General features: G+C 43.2%; 1 protein-coding gene across 5 annotated transcripts in view; it reads right to left on the minus strand.

Annotated features, from left to right (window-relative positions):
- The window catches only part of FAM83E (family with sequence similarity 83 member E), a 66,298-nt gene that overhangs the window by 17,263 nt on the left and 36,794 nt on the right, over positions 1-12,241 (minus strand). For all 5 annotated transcript variants that reach the window (XM_070726898.1, XM_070726899.1, XM_070726900.1 and 2 more), the window contains exon 5: positions 253-865. In XM_070726898.1, the coding sequence (XP_070582999.1) occupies positions 253-865 (613 nt within the window). The remainder of the gene's footprint in view (positions 1-252; positions 866-12,241) is intronic.

A 12,241-nucleotide genomic window follows, 5' to 3' on the forward strand; every position in this document is an offset into this window, starting at 1 on the left:
TTGGCCAGGGGATCTAGATCTAGATCTATATGCACTTCATATGTGCTGTGTGTTATTGTTTGGTGCAAAAAAAAAAAACCATTCCCTACGGCAAAGAAATCAAGTTCCCTGGAGTCATGGAGTCAGTTCCCTGGAGTCACAGAGCGATGCCAGGGGGGGCATCGCTCTGTGCCCCCTCCCAGGGGGGCTCGCCCCACTATTTGAGAAACGCTGCCTTGGGGCGGGGTGGGGGGAAAATTGGACACTACTTACTTTAGCTTCTTCAGCGAAGTCTATACCATTTCGTCCCCAGCCTGTTGTACTGGACCCAGAGAGCTGGCTCAAACAGCTGAGGTCCCATAAGGACTTACTGGCACGGGCTCCGGTGGTCTTGGCAGCAGAGAATCGGTTTCGTTGGACTTTCCTGTAGATATCACTAAGAGCGCTGGGTCCATCAGGAACTCCTTGTTGGCCCCTTCCAGCATGGTCCACATCCCGCCATGCTGAGAGTCGATTTCGGAGAGATGCTTTGGGAGGAGAGGCAGGCAACGCGGGGTCCTCAGCAGTAGCCATCGAAGCTAAAACAAGTTCCCACTCATCTTCTGGCCTCTTGGCCACAGACTGGGGAGCCACCGAGCGGCGCTCTGCAATTCGGTGGGACAGCTGCACCCCTTCCAACACACTGATGTGTGGAGTCACATCTGGCTCGTTGGTGTTAGTTAATGGTGCCACAGAAGCAAACTGGGGGAGAGGGGGCGTCTCCGGGGGTGGCAGAGGGCAGGATGCGGCGTACAAAGTGCGAAATTCCTGGTCAAATGCGTCAGTCACTTCTCCCGTAAGCCGAGTGACCAGATGGCGGTTCAAGCGAGCGTCAGTCCAGGTGAAACTATTGGGGGAGGAAAAAGAGAATTTTGTCTACGCATCTTACTCACTTCAGTTTCCGAGCTTTCTCGCAGGAATAAAAGTATAGCTTCTTTTTATTTGCCATGAATGGCTCTGTCATTGCCTTGCCCAGAAAGGCCATTCTTGTGTTTGTGCATGTTTTTTTTTAAGAAATAGCCCTACAGATAGCAGTCATGATGATAGAAACATAGAAGATTGACGGCAGAAAAAGACCTTATGATCCATCTGGTCTGCCCTTATATTATTTCCTGTATTTTATCTTAGAATGCATATATGTTTATCCCAGGCATGCTTGAATTCAGTTACTGTGGATTTACCAACCACGTCTGCTGAAGTTTGTTCCAAGCATCCACTACTCTTTCAGTAAAATAATATTTTCTCACGTTGCTTTTGATCTTTCCCCCAACTAATCTCAGATTGTGCCCCCTTGTTCTTGCGTTCACTTTCCTATTAAAAACACTTCCTTCCTGAACCTTATTTAACCCTTTCACATATTTAAATGTTTCGATCATGTCCCCCCTTTCCCTTCTGTCCTCCAGACTATACAGATTTAGTTCACGAAGTCTTTCCTGATACGTTTTATGCTTAAGACCTTCCACCATTTTTGTAGCTCGTCTTTGGACCCGTTCAATTTTATCAATATCTTTTTGTAGCTGAGGTCTCCAGAACTGAACACAGTACTCCAAAAGTGGTCTCACCAGCGCTCTATTCAGTGGGATAAAAATCTCCCTCTTCCTGCTTGTTATACCTCTAGCTATGCATCCAAGCATTGTACTCACTTTCCCTACTGCCTGACCGCACTGTTCACCCATTTTGAGACTGTCAGAAATCACTACCCCTAAATCCTTCTCTTTTGAAGTTTTTGCTAATGCAAAACTGCCAATACAATACTCAGATTGAGGATTCCTTTTCCCCAACTGCATTATTTTACATTTGGAAACATTAAACTGCAGTTTCCATTGCTTTCACCACTTATCTAGTAAAGCTAAATCATTTGCCATATTGCAGATGCCTCCAGGAAATCACTAGTCAGAAATCACTACCCCTAATTCCTCCTCTTCTGAAGTTTTTGGTAACACAGAACTGCCATGATGCAATCAAAGTCTTTATCTGTGAGTCATACAAAAATGGGAAGAACTTTGAATATACCATTGACTGAAGCCTTTTTGTTCCTCTCTGTAGTCCTCAACTTATAGTTTGTAACAGTTTGTTTCCCAACTGTTTGAAGTTAGAATTGCACTGAAATAAATGACTTGCGACCAATCCTCGCACTTACAACCTGCTTCTGACAAGCAAAGTCATGAAGGTTACAAACAAGATCCACTTAATAACCACATGATTCACTTAGCAACTACATTTAACTGTGGCAAAAAAGGTGGCATAACTCATTTAACAGCTGTCTTGCTTAGCGACCGAAGTTCTGAGCTCAGTCGTGGTTGTAAGGTGAGGACTACTTGCAATGGGCAAGGCAAGAGGCTCGAAGAGACCCTCCCTAGTTTCTCAACTTGTAAAAGAGATTGGGAACGGAGCAAGAATTGTACTCTCTTGCAAGATTTATCCTTGCAGGATAAGCCAGATAGAAATCACAACCAGATGAGCGGATTCTACTTTATTGTGAAACTATATTAACACAGTTTTGTAAGTCTGAAAGTAGAATTCTTCTCCTGCCTCCCAAGGGCAATAGGATCTTATCACAGCCTCTTGCCTTACCTCCTGGTCACCTGTGGGCCATGCTGTCTTTTATTTATTTATTTTTATTTATTTGATTTTTTAAAATGTTGCCCTTCTTATGTCGCCCTGATATATCCTTAGCTGCCTTTGATTTTTATGGATGGCGTGTTTGGGCTGTATGACTGTTTTTAACAAGGGTTTTAAAAAACTGTTTTAACATTGGATTTGTATATGATGTTTTATTGTTGTGAGCCACTCCGAGTCCTCGGAGAGGGGCGGCATACAAATCTAATAAATTATTATTATTATTATTATTATTATTATTATTATTATTATTATACTTAGGGTGGCTTACAATATGTTAGCTATAGCACTTTTTAACAGAGCCAGCATATTACCTCCAACAATCTGGGTCCTCATTTTACCCACCTTGGAAGGATGGAAGGCTGAGTCAACCTTGAGCCGGTGATGAGATCTGAACCGCTGACCTGCAGATCGAGCCATCAGTTTCAGTGGCCTGCAGTACAGCACTCTACCTGCTGTGCCACCCCGGCTCTTTTTACATTATATTTAGCAATAGCATAGCAATAGCATTTAGACTTAAATACTGCTTCATAATGCTTTTACAGCCCTCTCTAAGCGGTTTACAGAATCAGCATTCTGTGTCCTCATTTTACCCACCTCGGAAGGGTGGAAGGCTGAGTCAACTGGAGCCGGTGGTGAGATTTGAACCACTGACCTGCAGATCTAGCAGTCAGCTTTAGTGGCCTGCAGTATTGTACTCTACCCACTGCGCCAACTTGGCTCATAGCATTTATCTGAGCATTCCCTTGGCAGCATCTCTTGAACTCAGTCCTCCAAGTCTTTCTCTTCTAACATCACAGTTAGACATTATAGCAGGGGTCCCCAACCTTTTTGGTTCCATGGACCGGCAATGGTGTCCTCGGTGGTTTCCGTGGCAATGGGGGGAATTGTTTTGCACATGCAACCTAAATCCTGCACAGGGAGCAAATGAAGCTTCATGCAATTTGTCTGCAGCTTTGGAGGCCCAGTTCCCAACGGGTGATAGCCTGAGGGGTTGAAGACCCCTCAGTTATAGGACAGGCAGACATGACAGGAGATGGACAGTCCCTCAATAGCCATTCCCTTTGAAATGAAGGACTCTATGTAGGGGATAATTAGTGCTTTGGATTGCACTCACTGGTAATCAATACAGCTCACATAACAGAGGTGTAACAGGCTTATGAGTAACAAAGCAATTACTCATAACTGCCGAGATTGCTGCATTTTAGCCCAGCTTAGCTCCCAAGAAACCTTCAAATGTAGCCCAAATCTTGCAGTAGTCCATGTGTCAAGGGACCAAAGCATGCAAGAAGAGACTTCCAGCCCAGGAAGGAACACAGTTGGTGCACCAGATGAATTTGTCTAAAGCCCCTCTTGACCACAGGTGCTAGGTATTCATGGAGCAGAGACTGTGAGTTCAGAAGCACCACAAAAGTACACACCAGCTCTAAAAGAGTGAAAATCACGGGCACCGGAAGAACCAAGTACCCATAGCCACATGACCAGGTCCAGTATTGGGTTCCTACTGGCATGGGCCACTTTATAGCGTTGTAGTGAAAATGAAGCTGCGTGCGCATTTCTGCATGATCAGCGCCCATTATTTATTATTATTATTTATTGGATTTGTATGCCGCCCCTCTCCGCAGACTCGGGGCGGCTAGCAACAGTGGTAAAACAACATGAACAATCCAATTAATAAAAACAACTAAAAAACCCTTATTATAAAAAACCAAACATACACACAAACATACCATGCATAACTTGTAATAGCCTAGGGGGAAAGGATAACTTAACTCCCCCATGCCTGGCGACAAAGGTGGGTCTTAAGTAATTTGCAAAAGACAAGGAGGGTGGGGGCCGTTCTAATCTCTGGGGGGAGTTGGTTCCAGAGGGCCGGGGCCGCCACAGAGAAGGCTCTTCCCCTGGGGCCTGCCAAACGACATTGTTTGGTCGCCGGGACCAGGAGAAGGCCAACTCTGTGGGACCTTATCAGCCGCTGGGATTTGTGCGGTAGAAGGCGGTTCCGGATGTAGATTTGGTTTCTCTGCATCCACAGGAAACCAAATCTCATGGGATGGGAGGAGGCTCATGCACGTGAGATTTCACCAATTTTTTGTAGTTTTTTTTCTTTTGCGCATGCACAGAAGCTTAGAAATCACTTAAAATCGGCAAAATCTCTCACACACGAATGTCCTCACGTGAGATTTGACTTCCTGCACATGCACAGAAGCTAAATCTGGTGTGGGCGTTCATCCGCTGGTTATACGGAGCATGCAATCGCACCGGGAGTGATGCCAACGGGGAATCCTTGCTTGGCCGGGTCATGGTTGAGTTTGGGTTCTTACATGTGCTTGGTTGGATTTGCTCTTTGTCTTTCTCCAACAGCATTTCTTCTGCGCCAACTCAGGAAGCTCAAACTGCCCAAGGAGCTGCTGATACAGTTCTGCAGAGGAATCATTGAGTCTGTCATCTGCACCTCTATAACTGTCTGGTTCGGTTCCGCAACCCAACAAAGACCGACACAGACTTCAGAGGAGAATCAGAACTGCAGAAAAAACAATTGCTGCCAACCTGCCTTCCACTGAGGACCGGTATACTGCACAAGTCAAAAAGAGGGTGGGGAAAATATTTACTGACCCTTCGCATCCTGGACACAAACTGTTTCAACTCCTACCATCAAAACGTCTCTACAGAGCACTGCACACCAAGACAACTAGACACAAGAACAGTTTTTCCCTGAACGCCATCACTCTACTAAACAAATAATTCCCTCAATACTGTCAAACCTTTTACTAAGTCTGCACTTCTATGTCTACTAGTTTTTCTCATCATTCCTATCACCCATTTCCTCCCACTTAGGACTGTATGACTGTAACTTGTTGCTTGTATCCTAAGATTTTTATTAATATTGATCGTTTCTTCATGGCTTATTTGACCCCCCATGGCAATCATTGTTGTACCACATGATTCTTGACAAATCTATATTTTCTTTATGTACACTGCGAGCATATGCACCAAGACAAATTCCTTGTGTGTCTAATCACACTTGGCCAATAAAGAACTCTATCTATTTTATTCTTCTGTTGTTTTATCGTCTAAAATTCTTCAGAAAATGAGTTACCTCAATCACTGAACAAGGAGAGATGTAATCTAACCTACCATAGTTTTTTCAACCTTGGCTGCTTTAAGATGTGTGGACTTCAGCCCAGCATGGCTGGTTGGAGAATTCTGGGAGTTGAAGTCCACACATCTTAAAAGTGGCTAAGGTTGAGAAACAGTGGCCTACCACTGACGGTCAGAGCGATCAACCAATGGAACTGCCTGCCAGGGGAGGTGGTGAACTCCCCAACTCTGGACACCTTCAAGAGGAGATTGGACTTCCATTTGGCTGGGGTGCTGTAGGGTTTCCTGCTCAGGCAGGGGGTTGGACTCGATGACCTAACGGTCCCTTTCAACTCTATTAATAAAATAAAAAATAAAATAAAATATCCAGAAGAAACTGCATTCAGTTTTGGTCACCACACTACAAAAGAGACATTGATACCATTAGTAATTGTTAATTGATACCATTACCTATTACCAACTAATGGGGGAAAGATCAGAAGCAACGTGAGAAAATATTATTTGACTGAAAGAGTAGTAGATCCTTAGAACAAACTTCCAGCAGACATGGTTGGTAAATCCACAGCAACTGAATTTAAACATGCCTGGGATAAACATATATTCATCCTAAGATAAAATACAGGAAATAGTATAAGGGCAGACTAGATGGACCATGAGGTCTTTTTCTGCCGTCAATCTTCTATGTTTCTATGATACTCTAGAAAAAGGGCAGAAGAGAGCAACGAGAATGATAAAGGGACTAGAAATTAAAACATATGAGGAAAGGTTGCAGCAACAGGGCATGGATAGTCTAGCAAAGAGGAGGTCCAGGGGGGACATGATAGTAGTCCTCAAATACTTGAGTGGTTATTACAGGGTAGAGGGGAACACATTATTTTCCAAAGCACCAGAGAGCCAGACAAGGAGCAACAGATGGAAGCTGTCCAAGGAGAGATTCAACCTGGAAATAAGGAGGAACTTCCTGATGGTGAGAGCGATCAACCAATGGAATGGCTTGCCTGCAGAGATAGTGGACACTCCAACACTAGAGACTTTCAAGCAAAGACTGGACTGCTATTAGACTAGTGTGATGTAGGGTGTCCTGCACCAGCAGGGGGTTGGACTAGATGACCTGCAAGGTCCTTTCCAATTCTAATAATAAAATAAAACAAACAAATGAATAAATAATAAAAACCTCAAAACTCTCTCTGAAGCCCAATCAAAGTCATTAGTTACCTAGGATGGAGCATCTCAATAGGGTCTCTTTCCCTAAGATTTGTCTTCTTTTGACTTTCTACCACAATTGGAACCTCAATTTCCATGCCTAAGCAATATTTATTCATTCATTTATTTATTCATTCATTCATTCATTCATTCATTCATTCATTCATTCATTTTTTGATTTGATTTGATTTGATTTGAATGCCGCCTCTCTCCGTAGACCTGGGGTGGCTCACTACAATAATAAAACAATGTATGACAAATCTAATATTTAAGTAACTAAAACCCCCTTATTAAAAATGCAAAACATACACACAAATATACCATGCATACATTGTATAGGCCTGGGGGAAGGGGGATATCTCTATTCCCCCGTGCCTGATGACAGAGGTGAGTTTTAAGGACAGGCAAAGAGGGTGGGGGCAACTCTGATCTCTGAGGGGAGCTGGTTCCAGAGGGTCGGGGCCGCCACAGAAAGGCTCTTCCCCTGGGTCCCGCCAAACGACATAGTTTAGATGGTTGTTAAGTGAGTCAGGCCCAATTTTATGGGGTTTTTTTCCCCAGGGTTAAGTGAATCACTGTAGTTGTTAAGGGAATCATGCAATCATTAATTTTGCTTGTGGGAAGCTGGCTGGGAAGGGATTGCAATTGGCAGTCACGTGACTCTGAGATACTGCAATTGTCTTAAATATATGCCAGTTACCAAGGACTCAGACTGTCCATAGCTGGTGTAAATGTGAGGACCTTTTTTTTTAGTGCCCTTGTATCTCCAAACGATTGTTAAACAGGTGGTTGTAAGTTGAGGACTACCTGCACTTAGATAGGTTTTGCCCTATCAAAATCACTGCTGTGCCAAGAGATAATAGATAAATATAGAGACGGAAAAGGCATGCACGAAAAAAAATATGATTAAGAGGGCATGACAGGAAATTTATCAAATTATGCATGGTACCTCATAAGAAGATTCTTTTTCTCTATCACACCAGAACATTCAGTGGAATGATTAAGCAGCGGAGTCAAGGCGAGACAAAGAAATTTCGTGCATGCAAGACTTAGTTCATTTGTAGGATGTATGCCATCATTTGTGGCAATGCTGCACTATTTTCGGTTAAGATTTACGGGGTTTTGTCTTCAAGGGATTAGAGCTCACCTCAGTTTTAATAGTGAAAGTGAATTCCTATGATCAAACTATGCTCAGCCCTTCTTCATCTGGCTCTGGTCAACCATTCGTTGAATTCCAGTGAAATAGAACAAAAAGATCTGACAGATTGAAGTCAGCATATTCCTACTCTAGATGGCTTTTAAATGCATCCTTACAAATTCAGCACAATTAAATGAAGCCTCCATGGTCTCTGGCAGTATACCTGTCCTTTGGCATGGCCTTACCTATGCAATATATCTGACCTAACGCTTATGTGCTTTAAGCATCTATCTATCTATCTATCTATCTATCTATCTATCTATCTATCTATCTATCTATCTATCTATCTATCTATCTATCTATTTATTGGATTTGTATGCTGCCCCTCTCCGTAGACTCGGGGCGGCTAACAACAATGATAAAAACAGCATGTAACAATCCAATCCAATACTAAAATAACTAAAAAAAACCTTATTATAAAAACCAAACATACATACAGACATACCATGCGTAAATTGTAAAGGCCTAGGGGAAAGAATATCTCAGTTCCCCCATGCCTGACGGCAGAGGTGGGTTTTAAGAAGTTTACGAAAGGCGAGGAGGGTGGGGGCAATTCTAATCTCTGGAGGGAGTTGGTTCCAAAGGGCCGGGGCCGCTACAGAGAAGGCTCTTCCCCTGAGTCCCGCCAAACGACATTGTTTAGTTGACAGGACCCGGAGAAGGCCCACTCTGTGGGACCTGACTGGTCGCTGGGATTCGTGCAGCAGAAGGCGGTCCCTGAGATAATCTGGTCCGGTGCCATGAAGGGCTTTATAGGTCTTAACCAACACTTTTAAAGTTGGCATCCTTTGGTCATTAGCAATTTTTGATGGGATGCCTTTAATTTTGATTTTTAAAGATTGGACAGACTTGTAAACCACTTCAAGATTCTTCGCAATAAGCAAGAGTATAAAAATACTTCTAATAAATAAACTATATATAAATAAACCTTTCAACCCTAGTTGCTTGGAGACAACAATACTGCGCTGCCATGCTGAGAAATGTTCACAAAGCATCAGATTTGCCACTGTGGGAAACAGGATCTGGCAAAGTCCATCTTGCATTCTCTGAGAGGCATAGGTCAAGCAAACATACCAATATAAACCTATCATTTTACTGTTAATCTGTTTACAATCAAGTTCTCTACTTAAGCTTAAATGTGTGAACACATCCATTGAGTTATCCATTTCTTTGTTTGCCTTGTCCGGTAATCACAAGCTGAACTAGAAACAATCTAGACCAGTGATGGCGAACCTATGGCACGGGTGCCACAGGTGGGACGCAGAGCCATATCTGTTGGCACCCAAGCTGTTGCCCTAGCTCAGCTCCAATGTACATGTGTGTGTGCTGGCCAGCTGATTTTTGGTCACAGAGGCTCTGGGAGAGCGTTTTTGGCTTCCAGAGCCTTTGGAGCCTGGAGAGAGCAACAGACTAGCCTACTGGGCCCACCAGCAGTTGGGAAACAGGCCGTTTCCGGCCTCCAGAGGGTCTTCAATTCAGGCATTGAATTATGGGTGTGGGCACTCGCGCATACGCGATAGTGCTGACACACGTTATTTCGACACCCAAGGAAAAAAAGGTTCGCCATCACTGATCTAGACTATTTGGATTCATCTACAATCTAAAGGATTTTTTTTTTTAATTAACCCAGGATAATAACAGTGCAAATGTATCTCAAAATCTTTAACTGGCCTAGTTAGTCAAGTTTGGCCTATAACTGTTTATTGATGCACATCCCAACTTGGATCTTCTGTTTGAAGTATTAGCAGAAAGCAGTTAGGTCTGCTGTATTATAGGGTGGATTAAGTCAGATTCAATTTGTAGAATCGGATGAGTTTTAAACTTAGAGATAAGCTTGTCCCACCTTGAGCAAGACAAAACCCACAAAGCAAGATGTTTCGCCAGTCACATTATTAAGCCACGTGTGGCCAATACTCCACCACAGAAGCACTTACTACCTCATAAAGGAGGCATTATCACTGTCAACTGGTTCTCACCATTAAAACAATTTCTCCCAATGTTCAGTCGCAATCTATTATCTGACTGCTATTTGTTGTTTTTAAGCCTTAATCATTGAGGATCAATGGAGATTAGCCTTGAAAGCCATCTGTTGAGATTCAATTGGGCTTCTTTGTGCCATTGTTATGCCCCTGTGAGAATCGACCACTGGACTAGATGACAAAGGCTCCAATCTGTTATGCCGGGCTTCACGTTACAAGCCCCCAATTAAGTCCAAAGGAGAAATTCAAACACACACGTTTCTAAAGTAAACAAAGTTGGCTTATGAAAAGGAAAATACTGTCCAAAACGTACTTTTAATCAGCCAAAGTGCTCTCCCACACACAACAAGCCTTGAATGCTGTGAAAAACATAAAACAAAAGCAAAGCAGATAAAAAGCAGCTGTGAAGACGTCACAGCCACCCCCTTCAAGAGTCCTCATGCTTAAACTTAACTGTGAATTAGTCCAAGAGTCCTGTAAAATCCTGAAACAGTTCAAAGAGTCCTTGTACAATCCAGATGTAAAACACAGTTCTCTCTCTCTCTCTCCAAACAGATAAACTCCCACGCCAAGAGGCAACAATGCTGGCAATTTATCAGCAGCCCCATTAGCCTAATTGCCCCAGCCACAGGTGTTCTCCTTCTTTCCTATAATACTTGCGCAGTTGTTCCTTCCTTGACATCAACCTGCATCTGCGAACATCTATGAATGCCTCCTCTTCTGAACCTAACAATAATAATGTTGATGATGGTTCACTAATGGGGTAATTGGCGAATGGGCTGCCTGTAATTACCTCCTCTGTTGATCCTACTTCACTAGAATCTTCCCCTGACACAGACGCTTCGCTGTCGGAAGCTGTTGGCAGTAAAACTGGCCTCTGATAATATGAGGATTCTCCCACATCAACCCCCACAGTCCTTGGAGCAGGAGCTGGCCCAGAGCCAGGCACAACACAATCTAGCGTGGAACAGCTTGCATTTTTACAATCTTAATCCTTATGTCTACAATTACAAAACAACACCCCGCATTGTGGCTTTACTCAATGCACTTTGGCATTTTGACCCAGGGATATAGTGCCAGGGAAACCAATCACCAAGCATGCATCTGGTGAGATCAGGAGGGCCCATCTTGGCCAATAATGCTTTCAGCGGATTGCATTTCCCCCCGCAAACATTTTAGGAAAAGAGAGGAAACAAGGACAAAATTCACCCAAATATATTGTACCAGCTAGACGGGGAAAGAATTACCATATTTTTCTGAGTATAAGACGCACCCTTTTCCTCCCTAAAAGAGGCTGATAATTTGGGTGCGTCTTATACTCTGAATGTAGCTTTCCCCCCCAACACTAAATAGGTGCTAATGATCATCCCAGCTCTTACCTTGCAGGCTCTTTCATTGTTTCTCTCTGCGAAGAATCTTTTCCAAACCCTAAGTCTTTGCAAGGGTTTTTTCATTGCTCTAACTTGCTCTGAATTAGTTTATTTCCAGTCCTAACCAGGTGCTAGTGATGTTCCCAGCTCTTACTGGCTTGCAAGCTCTTTTATTGTTACTCTCTGCAAAGAATCTTTTCCAAGCTCTAAGTCTTTACAGGTTTTTTTTAATTGCTCTACTTATTCCGAATGTTTCTTTCCAGGTGCTAGCCATGTCCCCAGCTCTTGCTGGCTTGCAAGCTCTTTCATTGTTATTCTCTCCGAATAAGGTTTTTTTTAAAGCTCTAACTAGGGGATAAAATAATGTGCTGAAGCTGACCAGACTAAGGACGCTAGTCAGATGAATATCTGGTAAGCAGATTCTTTTCCCTATTTTTCTGCCCCAAAACTAAGGTGCATTTTATACTGCGGGGCATCTTATACTCCAGAAAATACAGTAATAGGGATAAAAGAGTGGCGAGTCTGTTTTACCTTTAAACAAACAACCCCCTCCCCTAAAACAAAACAAATATGACCTGCCACAACTGGAAAATCTTCATTTTATGGGGTCACTTTAGCCTTCCGTCTCTGCCAGAGGCTTAAAGACAGGGCGACTTTCTTCTATGTTGAGATTACAAAGGGAAAAAAGAGATTAGTCACTCAGCAACTAATCTTGCATATTTTAGAGGGGGTTGCTCTCAGTCTTAACTCAG

Source organism: Erythrolamprus reginae, chromosome Z (genome assembly GCF_031021105.1).
Source record: "Erythrolamprus reginae isolate rEryReg1 chromosome Z, rEryReg1.hap1, whole genome shotgun sequence".
In the NCBI taxonomy this organism is placed as follows: Eukaryota; Metazoa; Chordata; class Lepidosauria; order Squamata; family Dipsadidae; genus Erythrolamprus; species Erythrolamprus reginae.